We start from the raw sequence: 14,845 nt of genomic DNA, 5'->3' as shown, positions 1-14,845 counted from the left end.
CCCCCAGGCCGCAGCCCCACTCCCTCCCGGTCTCCTCTCACACCAGCTACTCTGGACCATTCCTCTGAATCTGCCCCGTTGGTCCTGGAGCTCCTTCCCCAAGGCTGGGTCCTGGGCTCTCTTTTCTACCAACGCTCTCAACTCAGGTTTAATCAGCTCAGACTTCTTCCGTAAGAGCCATGCGCTAGCCCAGCAACTCTGTGTGACCACAATGAACGCGTCACAGTCAACACCTGTCAGGCAGAACTCTTCGGCTCCCGGCCTACAGGCCCCTCCTGGAGGGGGCCCCACCACCCACTCTGTTTACACAGCCAGAAATCTCTCCACCCACTCTGTGCCCATCACAAAGTGATGAGATGCAACGTGTCCCACAGTGGACACATCAGTCAGGACCCGTCTCACCAAGTGGTCAGGTCCTATACCGTGCACGTCTCTACACCTTCACCAGCACCGTCCTGATCCGAACCACCAGCTCTGCCTGGACCCCTGCCACATGCGTCCCCTCTGTCACCTGTGTCCCTCAGTCCATCCTCCAGGTCCTCCTCGAGGCCTACAAGGCCCTGGTGCTCAGGGACTGGGGCTCAAGTTCAACCCCCAATGGTCAGTGATCTAATCGATCGTGCCTACAGACTGGAACCTCCCTAAGGACCCCTAAGAAACGGGGCTCAGACAGCTCCCGCCACCTCCCTGTTCCCCAGGCTGGGGCCCCGGTGGCTCCACCTTCCTCTCTTGGTTCCTCCCTTGTGCTGGTGAAGTATATCCTCTTGAAGTTTCTAAGAAAGAATATATGAAAGACAACCTTTGTTTCCCTCCATTTTTCTATAACTGAAGGTATTTTTTGTTTCACACTTAATGGATAGTTTGGCTGAGTTTAGAATTTTAGGTTGGAAAAAAAATTTTTCACGTTGGGTTTTGAAGGCAAGGCTTTAATTATCTTCTAGCTTCCAAGCGTTGTTGCTCAATAGTCCAGTGCAATTCTCATTTTCATTTCTTGATATGTGATTTGCTTTCCCCTCTTGGAATCTTTTGGTATCTTCACTTCATCCCTGGTGTTCTGAAATTTTACGTGGCAGACCCTGGTCTGGATTTTCCCCCCTCATCTGTGTTTGGTGTAAGGTGGAATCTTACGGAGTCTCATTCCTCTAGTGGAAAATTTTCTTCAATTGTTTATTTTACTGTTTCTTCTGTCTTCAGGAAGGCTCAACTGGTCAGGCCTTGAGCTTCCTGGACTAACTCTGTATGATTTTTTATGTTTTCTTCCCTTTCTCATCTCAAGTTTACTGTTTAACTTTCTGGAAGAGCACTACTCCATTTAATATATTATTTTAATTGCTCTTTTTAAATTATAATTTTGTTCTTATTCCCTGAATGCAATATCTACTCTTATTTGTGAGGATACTGTAGTTTAGTTTTTGTCTATTCCCTGAAAGTTTCTATTTTCTTTATTTTGGGCTCTTTCTCTTATCTTAAAAACTTTCATCAAGTGTCTGGTGATTCTTGGTTGATCATTTATATTCAAGAACAAGGAATGCCAAACTCTAAAAGATGCTCTTTATGTGTGGGCTATTCACTGTGAGGCAGCTGGACAGAAATTGGGCTATTTCATTGGTGAAACCAAAATGTTAGTATCTTTAAGCCTTTTCTTTGGGGTTATTTTTCTGCAGATAAGAATCATTTCTCCTGCCTGAGACATACACACCTGGCTGCCAGCAGCTAAGGAAGAGGTGGGGGAAGAGGGTGAGGGTCAGCAGACTTTCACTTAATTTCTGTCTTTCCAGTCCTTGCCTCACTCATCCCTGCCCTCGGCTGGGCCTCTACTTTTAGTTTTTAGAGGAACCTCTATACTGTTCTCCATAGTGGCTGCATCAACTTACATTCTCACCAACAGCATAGGAGGGGTTCCCTTTTCTCCACACCCTCTACAGCATTTATTGTTTGTGGACTTTTTGATGTTGGCCATTCTGACCAGTGTGAGGTGGTACCTCACTGTAGTTCTGATTTATTTGATTGGGTTGTTTGATTATTTTTGATATTGAGCTGCATGCTGTTTGTATATTTTGGAGATTAATCCTTTGTCAGTTGGTTCATTTGCAAATATTTTCTCCCATTCTGAGGGTGGTCTTTTTGTCTTGTTTATGGTTTCCTTTGCTGCGCAAAAGCTTTTAAGTTTAATTAGGTCCCATTTGTTTAGTTTTGCTTTTATTTTCATTATTCAAGGAGACAGATCAAAATAGATATTGCTGCGATTTATGTCAATGAGCGTTCCGCCTCTGCTTTTCCTGCAGGAGTTTTATAGTACCTGGTCTTACATTTAGGTCTTCAATCCATTTTGAGTTCATTTTTGTGTATGGTGTTAGGGAGCGTTCTAATTTCATTCTTTTACATGTAGCTGTCCAGTTTTCCCAGCACCACTTATCGAAGAGACTGTCTTTTCTCCATTGTATATTCTTGCCTCCTCTGTGGAAGATTAATTGACCATCGGTGTGTGGGTTTATTTCTGGGCTCTCTATTCTGTTCCACTCACCCATATGTCCATTTTTCTGCCAGTACTATGCTGTTTTTTTTTTTTTTAAATAAGAAAGTCCGTATAAGTCTGTCCAAGGTACTTTCTTTTTTTTAAAAAATAAATTTATATATTTATTTATTTTTGGCTGCGTTGGGTCTTCGTTGCTGCACGTGGGCCTTCTCTAGTTGTGGCAAGCGGGGGCTACTCTTCGTTGTGGTGTGCAGGCTTCTCATTGCAGTGGCTTCTCTTGTGGCAGAACACAGGCTCTAGGCGTGCAGGCTTCAGGAGTTGAAGCACGTGGGCTCAGTAGTTGTGGCTCACAGGCTCTAGAACGCAGGCTCAGTAGTTGGTGGCGCACGGGCTTAGTTGCTCCACAGCATGTGGGATCTTCCCAGACCAGGGATCGAACCCATGTCCCCCGCATTGGTGGGCAGATTCTTAACCACTGCGCCACCAGGGAAGTCATACCACGATGTTCTGATTACTACAGCTTTATAGTAATATTGTCTGAAGTCTAGTTATGATACTTTTGAAGCAAACAATTTTTGAGCATTTAAAATATTATACCTGACTTTAAGTGAAATGCTTGCACTGGGACTGAGTTTTATTTAACTGAATTTTGAAACTGTGAATATCTGTTCTGTTTGACTTTCTGTATCTATTCAAAAAAACATAACTAAAATATTAATCTACTTTCCTGCTTTAGTAGTTACAGAATATCAAACATGGAACCTATCTGCTGTGGACTTCGGTCATCATTCTAAACATCGATTATGACTTCAGTGTAATCCAAGTGCTGATTAGAGAATATTCTGTGGAATGTTTTAATGTAAAGCAAAACCAACTCCCAAAGAGGTTTTAAAAAATTCTCCTTTTAAAGTGAAATATAGAGAAAAATTGTTTGTGCTACCACTTTGCCTTGGTTTTAATCTAAAAGTAAATTGTGGAATATGCAATGCCACGACGTCCTAATGTACCACTAGGTCCCAAAGAATAAATTAGCCTCTAAATTAGGCCGTGTGCACTCGGAAGAGATTCTAATGTATTCTTTCGTAAATCAATGCTGTGTGGAGAAAAACTGACTTTTAGCTTGTCATAAAGCTTCCAGAGGTGAACTTTCTAAAATCTGTGAGGGTGGGGGGAGGGAGGAGGGGACCACGTACATTAAGAGAATATAATTGATTATTTCAAACCCAATTTTCAAGTATTTTTATTAAGTTAGAGAAAAAGCTACCTGAATCGTTCTTGGCCTGCTGTGTCCCATATCTGTAACTTTACATATTTACCACCAACATTTATTATCTTTGAGCCAAATTCCACTCCTATTGTGTGATTTGAGTCATCTTTGACTGAAAAAGAAAAAGAAATTTAATTTTAGAACATTAGGGAAACAGGCTTATAGATTTATACAAGTAACATTAAAATCAAGAGTTCTTTCTGTCAATGGAAAATGTAATTTACTGTCGCCATTCATTTCTCCAACAGTCAGATGATAATAAGCATTCACTGTCTTAAACAGAATACACACAGTTCCCGTTCTCAAAGAGACAATAAAGCTTTTTCTCAAAAAACCTAAACAAGCCATATATTTAAAGCTGAGGCTTGGTGGCCACGCCATATAAGACCATATCTACCTGACCACCGCTAAGGTTCTCGTGAATGGCAACTGCACAAAATACTGGGTACCATCTTGGAGGGCTTACTGCCCACTGACAGACTGCAACTTGGCCAACGATAGTTTCAACTATTCGGACAAACATTCTAAAGAAATATAAGCAAAGGGAAGGAAAAGCACCGTAGCCCAAGAAAGAAACTTGATGCTCACCAAAGATTAAGGGAAAAAGAGGAAAAGATAGACTAAAAAACTCAGAACAAACACACCCCAAACCAAGACCTCTATGCACATTACAGCTGTTGAGTTTCATGAACTCGAGTATTGTGTATGGCAATCATTTGGAATGAATTTGCTGGAGAAATCAATACTGTCTGAATGGGCAGGGAGGTTGGCAAAATAAGTAGTTTGCTAAACCCAACTGGAATAAGCTGTCTTATAAAAGAAAATTTCTGTGATGTGAAAGGAAAAGAAAAAACAAATATCCTGGCTACACAGTCCACTGACTGGTTTATATTTTATAACTGTAGGATAAAATTTAATTGTACCAGAAACCAGGGTGCCATCTGACGGCTGTGTTCATTGCTCCCTGGGGGCCTGGGGGAGGAAAGGGTCTGATTCCAGCAGCTGGTCTCAGGCCCAGACAGTGCAGACCGGCGTGGACATCCGCTGGTGTCCAGCTACTGGGCCAGCCTGGCAGGAAAAGCCTTCCAAGGCAGTAATGAAAGGCCAAGGGCATCCTGATTAAGACACAGCTACGAGAGCAATACAGTGAAGCCTCGTTACATCATTACTGTGGTCGTGAGGGGTGAGGGAGGATGTGAAGGGAGAGTGTCCGCCGAGGCCGGGCACCTGGCCCAGCGTCCCCTCTTCTGAGATGGAACAATGCAAAGTCTGGGTAACTCGTACAGAACCCCAGGCCGCCCAGCGGGTGAATGCCTGTCAAATTCAAGAGGGACTGAGCCACGCTGGGTCCGTGTCACTACATGAAGGTTCCAACAAGCTCCTGGTCGATGGAAATGGAAGCAGCAGAAAACACTTCTAGAATCTTATTCTTCAGAGCTCTTTCCCAGGACACCCTTTGCTGCCTCTGTCTCCACCGTCCACCACCTAATGCATCTCATGCATTCTTACTTAAGAGGCACTTCATTAAGTGAGATTAATTTTCTGTGTTCGGGCCTTCACCTGACTACCTCTAGATAGACAGGTCATTCTCCACAATTCTTTCCATTACTATATAAGCACGGCTTATTTTAAGGGCCTTTCAAACCTACCGTCTTTTCCAGTAGCTTGGAATACAAAATTCAACCTCTCTCACCAACACAGGGCAAGTCAACGGCACAAGATATTTTCTGTGGTCGAAAGGCCTGGGTTTGAGTCTAACATGCACCGTTACTAGGTGACCATGCCAAGTGCACACACCAAGTCCTGTAAACCTCTGTTTATTTACCTGTAAAACAGGACTGACAACAATAGCTGCCTTAAGAACAATACAAGGCCGCTGGGGACCAAATGCTATCTTATCCAAACTGTACAACTAGGGTTCTCGGGCCACTCCTGCCAGGAAATAGAATTCCACAGCACCATACTGTATTTTAGTATCTGGAAAATGTACAGGACAATTCACTACATAATGAACAATGACCCACTATGAAACTGAAACGCTAAATAAAAAATCAGATTACTAAACGTTTAATAACATAAACATTTTATGTCCTTTAAAAATATTCTTAAACTATGACATTTTCCCTGAAAACATATTCGGAAGTTTTGTCCTAAACAAATCTGCACAAGAGTGTGCCCTCGGGAGAAGACATGCAAGAAGCACCGACCATGTGACGTCACTTACATTTTTTTTCAATAAACTGATGAAGCAAGCAAGACTTGCCGGTTCCTGCGTTCCCAATAACCAAGAATTTAAACAAAAAGTCTGAAAAACAAAAAGAGACTGTGAAACATAACTTCAGAACAGGTGCTGGTGAACTTAGACTACAATCATAAAATTTAATGAAATCTCAGTTAATATAAAAGAAAAAAGAGGCAACTGAATATTTTGTGAAAATGGCAATAAACACACTGACTTACCTTTCCACCTTTTCGATATATGGCTTATATGCTAACCCAATGCCTTTTCAAACTGCTCTGGGGACAATTTCTTTTGATACTGGAAGTTTGAAAACTCCTCTTGTAATGACTGAAATCTCTTTGCTATTAAAATAAATACACACACAGTGACAAGCAAAAATCGCCTAGAAATTGCAATTTTTCTGTACAAAAGAAAAAACCTGGTAGACTTATAGGCTTTGAGAAGTCCACTCCTTTCTTCTTTCAGAAACAGGTGTAAGTTCCCCCTGCACTTGCAGACTTCTGTGGCCTTGCCTTTATTCCTGTGTCTATGACCTTTGGGAAGGCCGGCCTAAGCCCAGGGGTTTGGGTCAGTACTCCGCGTGTGATATCTGTCCCATTCAATATAGAGAGAGCTCTTTACTTCTTCTTTACACAGGGGAACAGATTTAATTTGGGATCCTACTTTCCATAAACTGGGAATAGAGGCTTTCTAGAACGGAGTCTGTGAATCGGAACGATGGGGCATCGGTAGCTTGACACTGGCTTGGTGATTCCTTTTGCTTTTTCCGTTGGCGAAGAACTCTAGTTCTGTTCAGCCTAGCGCTGCAGGCACCAAGACCCTCTCCACCCTCACACTTTGACCCCGACCCACGTCTGCTGACCCCCGGCTGCCAGGCTCATCCTGTGGCCCTGAAGGGACTGCTCCACATTCCTGATTCTGTCGGGGGCACCTCTGAAGGTGTCACCTGCACACTCCTGTTTCAGACCCGACCATGCGCTCCCAGCCCTGGCTCCTTCTCCCCCCGCCCACCCAGTGAAGCACAAACGGTCAATTTCTTTGCTGGTGCTTGGTCCAGCCCTGTTCCTAAGAACTACATTCCTTATTACCCAAAGGTCAAGCCTATTCAACCTTTCATGCTTTTCAAATAGTTACAGGCAATTAAACTTGTAGGATAGTGCTATTAACAATTGTTAGCATTTAAAAATACCTACAGTTTTATGCATCTCACTGCCTGTTTTAAAAGCATGCCACACCAGTGTTCATAACAGCACTAGTCACGGTTGCCAGAAGATGGAAGCAACCCAAATATCCATTGACGGATAAACGATAAACAAAATGTGGTACATACATACATTGGAATATTATTCAGCCTTAAAAAGGAAGGAAATTCTGATACACGCTACAACACGGATGGACTTTGATTGTGCTAAGTGAACTAAGCCAGTCACTAAAGGAGAAATACCACAAGATTCCATTTGTATGAGGTATCCAGCGTGGTCAAACTCACAGAGACAGAAAGTAGAAGGCTAGTTGCGAGGAGTCTGGGAGAGGGGAAATGGGGAGTCAGGGTTCAATGGATATGAATATCGGTTTGAGAAGATGAAAAAGTTCTGGAGATGGATGGTGGTGATAGTTGTACAACAATGCGAATGTACTTAAAGCCACTGAACTGTTGATTTTAAAATGATAAATCTCATGCTATGTATATTTTACCACACATACAAAATAAAATACGCAAGTCTCATCATTGTCACTGAACAGCTTTTACAGACCAAGAAATTAAGATTGCCAGGTTAAAATGAAAATACTGAAATTTCTCAATCTTGTTCAATATCTTCTTCTATTTAAGAAATAAAGCCCAATACATTACATACATTACATAGGTTGTAAACATTGGAAGATGAGAACCAGGTAAAGATGCTGCCAGTATATAGGCAAAAGTAAGTCTTGAGAGCGAAAATAATTTATATATACAAATGCGAATGTCTCTCATGTTTTATATGCACATAGTAAAAGGAGTTTCAGAAATCCATCTAATCCTGAAACAAAAACTCATAGATCTAAGCACAGACTTTGGCTTAATGCTTGTTCCATTATTATTTTCTGCTTTGGAAGTTTTGCTTAAATGGACTCTATTATGGTAATCGCTTTCCAGATTATACCACAACCTCAACAGGTAAAAGGGTAACATATCAACTGACTTGCACCTTGCTGGACAAAAGACAAGTAAGATGTGTAATTTCCATATGTAAAAATATTTAATTCCTCCAAAAAACTCTTCACACTCTGAATCTTGTAGCTCCAAGAGATAAGTTTTCATACTTAAATAGAAAACCCTTTTTTTGAAAACCCTCTTGGGTTAAACAACTAGAAATGCTGGAAAAAATACATCATATTAAAAAAAAAAATACATAGCTGACCTTTCAGGAAAGAAAAGGAAATCTCTAGATGCTTGGAACTGGAAAAAGCAGTAGGGGCCCCAGATGGAGGGTTGTCAGTATTGAGTTTTAACATCTGTGGGACAGGATTCAAGAGCTTGTGCTCACGTGAAGGAAGGAGTAGAGAGCTGAATCTGAACAAGTGAAGGACAGGCTGGAAAAATCCTCTCACCAGCTCAGGAGGACAAGGAACCTTCTCTGACTCTGCCCGACCTCTCAGCAGGATTAGCAGAAAAACATTACCCTCTGAAGATTTATCATGGGCTGGCTCCACAGGTGAGTGTGAAATTCAAACTTAAAAAACATGTCGACAATGAACCTCCAAGTCAAGAAAGTTAAAACAATAAAAATGGCCTTAGAAAGTGATATCAACAGGATGCCTGGAAGATGCAAATGCAGATCACTCTGGAAGGACACATCCTCAAACCGCGATACATAGGCGTCCCATGCTTACAGCTCCTCTGAAGATGAGCAATCCTCACAATCTAAAATTACAAAACACTCCAACAATCCATCATGAGTGAGTCAGCAATCCAAAGACATTACAATTTCAAGAATTTGATAAAAAAAAGAACCTGACAAGGTATACTCAGGATGATTAATACCATAAAAAAGGAACTGAATCCATAAGAAAAGATGAATCCATAAAAAACGATATAAAAGAAAAGGTAGATTTCCAGAATGTGTCTGTCTAGAAATAAAAACTGCAGTCATTAAAAATAAATAGTCAATGGATGAGTTAAAGAGTAGAATCAACAAAACTAAGGAGAAAATTAGTGAACTGCAATCCAGACTGGAGAAAATTACTAGGAGGCAGAACAGAGAAATGAAGAGAGAGAAAATATGAGAGTTTAAGAAAAATGCAGAATTGAAGGAAAAGGTCCAACATATAGGTCTAGTACATATTCTGGAATGGAAAACAAAACAAAACAAAACAGAGAATGAGGTAGAGTCAATATTAAACTGTAAAAGCAATCAGCAAGAAAGGAAAAACTCCCTATTAAGGAACGAGGTTCCTCAACCGCAAAGGTCACCATCTTCACAGTGTTGGGGCAGGAGCACAAAAACAAGGAACTGTCTAATGCAGAATTCGACGTGCAAAAAATGATCCTTAACACCAACGTGGACTTCTGCTTCCAAGAAGATGGAGTAGAAGTACTTTTCCCCATTCCGCCTGCTCAGGCCAACTTAGAACCCTAGACGCTACATACAAAAGAAACATAAGAAGACTTTGAAAAGTGTAGAGAAGGTGGCAAACTGGCCAGGGATCTTGGGGCCTGAGGAATGACACAGTGATGAGTCCCTTGGGTTTTTCCTTTTCCCTCGTATTTCCCAGACTTGGAGCCGAACAAGCTGGCAGCCTGGAAATGCCAATGGAGGCAGATTTTAAGAAGCCCCAACAAAAGCCTGCTATCGCAAGTCATCGAACCAGGAAAGGGCAACCTAGCAAGAGAGAAACCTTTTACACAAAACTGCTCTACTCCGGACAAACACTACAGGAAAAACTGTGGCCTCACGCCACCAATGCCAGCAAAGGCTGAGTGGGGAGCCCGGACCACCACCCTTCCGAGGCTGCAGTGAGGTTCCCTGATGCCCCCAGCAGGGTGGTGTCTCAAGACCAGGTACGGAGCCACAGTGCCCGTGGGGACACGTGGTCATGGGGTGTGGGAGGCCGGACACTGGGGCTCTCACCCCGGCCCAGCAGTACAGGAACAGCCCTGGCCCTGGGTGTCCATGGGAGCTCGGTGGGCAGCCTGGGCTTCCAACTCACCCAGCAGTCACGGAGCAGCGCCCAAGAGCAGAGACGAGTTAAACAAGAGATTTAAATAAAAATCTAAGGTCTCATAACATAATGCAACAATGCCCAGGATTCAAACGGAAATCCTTCATTATATCAAGAACGAGGAAGATCTCAAACAGAAAGAAAAAATTTGATCAACAGATTCCAGTGCCAAGATGATAGAGACGTCTGAAAAATCTGACAAAGATTGTAAAGCAGCCATCATGAATGCTTCAACAAGCAATAACAACATGACTGAAACAAATAAAAAGGAGAAATCTTCAGCAAAAAGAAAGGCTTAATAGAGAAGATATAAAGAAGAACAAAATGGACTTTTGGAATCGAAAAATACAATAACTGATGTATGTAGCTCAGTGGATGGGCTCAAAACAAAATGGGACACAGGAAACAATCAGTGAACTGGACTTCAAAATGATAGAAAATATCTAATCTGAACAACAAACAGAAAACAGCCTGAAAATATATTAATAGAGCCTCATGGAGTTTTGAGATTATAAAAAAAAAAATCTAACTTTCATGAGTCCCAGAAGGAGAGAAAAAAGAGGATGGGTTTGAAAAAGTATTCAAAGAAATAACGGCTGAAAACTTCCTAAATTTGGCAAGACTCATAAATCCAGATTTGCAAAGCTTACTGAATTCAAACAGCTAGATTCTTCCAAACAAAAGTCCAAATACATCCATGCCAAGATACATAATTAAATTTCTAAAAACTAAAAACAAATAAACAAAAAAAATCTTGAAAGCAGCCAGAGAGAAATGATACCTTACCTACAGGAAAAAAAACAATCCAAATGACAACAGATTTCTCATCAGAAACCACTGAGGCCAGAAGTGGCACCAATATTTTTCAAGGGCTGAAAGAAAAGAACTCTCAATCCAGAATTTTATATCCTAAAAATATCCTAGAATGAAGGAGAGATCAAGACATTCTTAGAGGAAAAAAAGAACTAACAGAATTTGTCACCAACAGATCTACCCTAAAAGATGGCTAAAGGAAGCTCTCTAAACCAAAAGGAAAGGAGTTCCCTGGTGGTCCAGTGGTTAGGATTCTGGCCTTTCACTGCTGGGGCCCAGGTTCAACCCCTAGTCAGGGAACTAAGATCCTGCAAGCTGTGCGGCGTGGCAAAAAACAAACAAAAAAACCTGAAAGGAAGTGATAAAAGGAATCATGGAACATCATGAAGGAAGGAAGAACATGGTAAATAATATGGGTAATTACAATAGGGTTTTCTTCTTCTTTTCTTGAGTATTCTAAAGTATGTTTGGGTGTTTAAGCAAAAATGGTAACACTGTTTGATGTGTTTGTGACTAAATATAAGAGGAGAAAATATTTAAGATGATTATATTTAAGATGATTATATTACAAGTGGGGTCTACCTGTGGGGTAGCACAGGTCTACCCCAGAGATACTGCGGGTTCAGTTCCAGACCACTGCAATAAAGCAAAAATCACAATAAAGTGAGTGACACAACTGTTTTGGTTTCCCAGTGCATATAAAGTTATGTTTACACTATCTTGTAGTCTATTAAGTGTGCAATAGCATTCTGTCTAAAAAAACAATGTACATACTTTAATTAAAAAAATACTTTATTGGTAAAAAACACTGACCATCATCTGAACCTTCAAGTCATAAACTTTTTGCCACAGGAACATCAAAGATCAATGATCACCATAACAAATATAATAATAGTGAAAAAGTCTAAAATATTTTGATTATTACCAAAACGTGACCCAGAGACACAAAGTGAACAAATGCTGTTGGAAAAACGATGCCAACAGACTTGCTCAATGTAGAGTTGCCACAAACTTCAATTTGTAAAAAACGCAGTCTCTGAAGAAGCACAATAAAACAAGGTATGCCTGTAAGAGAAGGCAAGGTTTTTATATTTCATTCAAACGTAAAATGATGACACCAGTAGACTGTGATATGTATATATAATGTGATACCTAGAGCAACCACTAAAAAAGCAATGCAAAGAGATATACTCAAAAACATTATAGGTAAATCAAATGGAATTCTAAAAAATGTTCACATAAACCACAGAAAGACTAGAAAAAGAAAAGAGGAAAATGAAAAACAGAACAGAAAGCAAAAATATAAAATGGCAAAAATAAATTCTAATAGATCAATTATATTAAATGTAAACTATATAACTATATCAAGTAAAAGACAGATTGGCAGATTAGTTGAAAAAACATGACCCAACTATAAGCTGCCTACAAGAAACTCCCTTCAATTATGATGTTCAGGCAGGGTGAAAGTGAAAGGATGGGAAAAGGTATATCACACAAATATTAATCAAAGTAAATCATTATCATTATCAGCTAAAACAGTCTTCAGGGCAAAGGAAATGGCCAGAGAAAGAAAGTGTCACTATATAATGAAAAAAGGGTATTCCACCAATAAGACATAGAAAGTCTCAATGTGTGCACCAAAAAACAGAGCTACAAAATACATCAAACTAAAGCTTGATAGAATTGAAAGGAGAAACAAACCCACGATTATGGCTGAGACTTCAACACTCCTCTCTCAACACTGATAGAACAGCTAGACAGAAAATCAGCAAAGACACAGAAGAACTCAGCTTAGTCAACCAAGAGGATGGAGTCAACATTTACAGAACACTCTGCCCAACAGGAGTGGGACACATATTCTTTCCAAGGGACGATGGAACGTAAATCAAGATGGACTATACCATTGGCCATAAAACAAACCTCAACAAATTTAAAAGAATTGAAATCATATAAAATGTGTTCTCCAACCACAAGGGAATCAAACTAGAAATTCATAATATAAAGACAATAGGAAAATCTCCAAATACTTGGATACTAACCAATCCATGTCTAAATAACCCATGATTTAAAGATGAAGTCCCCCGGGAAACAGAAAAATACACTGAGCTTAATGGAAATGAAAATATAGCTTATCAAGATTTGTGGGTTACAATTAAAGCAATGCTGAAAGGAAAATTCAGAGCACTAAATGCATATATTAGAAAAGAGGAAAAGTCTCAATCAATTATCTAAGCTCCTACCCTCAAGAACACAGAAAAAGAAGAGCAAAATAAATAAAGCAAGCAGAAGGAAGGAAAAAAAGAGCAGACATCAATGAAACTGAAAACAGAAAAACAAAGAAAATCCATAAAACAAAGAACTGGTTCCTTGAAAAGATCATTAAAATTGATAAACCTCTAGCAAAACTGGTGAGTTCAAGGTCTGGGGGCAGATCAAGGAAAAAGACAGGACCTTGAGATGGTCACAGCACACACCACCTTCGTTTGGGTAGCACTTTGGCTGGCTGCGTGGGAGGGAAGCCAGACAGCACCAGCTAGAGGCCTGTCACAGCCCCAGAGTGTGTCTAAGCAAAAGTTTGCAGATGAGAGTGCGGCTTCACAGGGTATTCAAAGCAGGCAGCCTCTAAATGGCTAAAAATATGCGTACTGGGGCTATATTTAAAGCAACTGAGTGGGTAAGAATGGAGTTTGGTGCTGGCAAGGCTTTGAACTAACGTCTCAGCTTGCTGTGAAGAAGAACACCACAGAGAGGCCAACATGCAGGGCCATCTTTAACTCATTTATGTAACAAAGACTCACACCAACAACAAAGGGAGGACACACATAGTCAATTTCAGGTCACAGCACTACAGACCCAGCAGGGTAACAAGGGAGTATCAAGAACAGCTCCACATACTTTAATTTGACAACTTAGATGAGATGGACCAATTCTTCAAAAACACAAAGTAGTACAACTCACCCAATAAAATAGATAACTTAAATAGCCATGTAACTTAAGGAAACTGTAATTTTAAAACTAACAAAAAAGAAACATTTAGGATGGATGGTTTTACTAGAGAATTCTATGAACATTTAAAAAAAGAATCAACACCAACTCTATATAACATCTTTGAGAAAACTGAAGAGGAGGGAACCCTTCCCTAGTTATTTTATGAAGCTAGTATTTCCCTGATACCAAAGCCAGAAAAAGACAGCCTTAAAACAACACAAACGACAGAGCAGTATCTCTTATGAACATTAACAAAATATTAGCAAAGAGAATTCAGTTTTACATATATAAAAATTATACACTATGACCAAGTGGGCTTTGTTTCAGGGACGAAACGCTGTTCAATATTTGAAAATCAATCAATGTAATTTCTCTACTAACAGGCTAAAAGGAAAAATCACATGATTATATCAACTGATGCAGCAGAAGCATTTCGTCAAAGTCAACACTCATTCATGATAAAAACACTCAAAAAACAAAAAAAGACAGCAACCCAGAGAGGAACTCCCTCAACTGATGAAGAGCATTTAAAAATTTCTACAGCTAACCTTACACTGAACAGTGAAAGACTGCTTTCCTGCTAAGATCAGGAACAAAGTAAGAATGTCTGCTCTCACCACTCTATTCAATATCATACAGGAAGTTCTAGCCAGTGCAGTGAGGCATAAGGAAACAAAGGCACACAGATCAAAAAGGAAAAAATAAAATTGTTCCTATTGGCAGATGATATGATTCTCTACATAGAAAATCCAAGGAATCAAAAAATAAAAAATAAAAAAATAAAAAAACCCCAAAACCCTCCTATAACTGATAAGTGAGTTCAGCAAGGTCCAGATTGTAGGATATAAAAATCAAT

The 14,845-nt window shown here is 40.2% G+C and overlaps 1 protein-coding gene across 2 annotated transcripts in view; it reads right to left on the bottom strand.

Moving 5' to 3' along the window:
• The window catches only part of RAB4A (RAB4A, member RAS oncogene family), a 52,012-nt gene that overhangs the window by 13,842 nt on the left and 23,325 nt on the right, over positions 1–14,845 (bottom strand). The window contains exons 2-3 of one of the 2 annotated variants that reach the window (XM_059899221.1): positions 5,968–6,048; positions 3,741–3,855 (exon numbers count right to left, since the gene is read on the bottom strand). In XM_059899221.1, coding sequence (XP_059755204.1) covers positions 3,741–3,855; positions 5,968–6,048 — 196 coding nt within the window. Of the gene's footprint in view, positions 1–3,740; positions 3,856–5,967; positions 6,049–14,845 lie in introns of those variants that run through there. The other variant, XM_059899222.1, reaches the window with a different exon arrangement.

The sequence above is a fragment of the Balaenoptera ricei genome, chromosome 16 (assembly GCF_028023285.1).
Source record: "Balaenoptera ricei isolate mBalRic1 chromosome 16, mBalRic1.hap2, whole genome shotgun sequence".
Classification (NCBI taxonomy): domain Eukaryota; kingdom Metazoa; phylum Chordata; class Mammalia; order Artiodactyla; family Balaenopteridae; genus Balaenoptera; species Balaenoptera ricei.
This window is presented reverse-complemented; position numbering and strand designations above follow the sequence as displayed.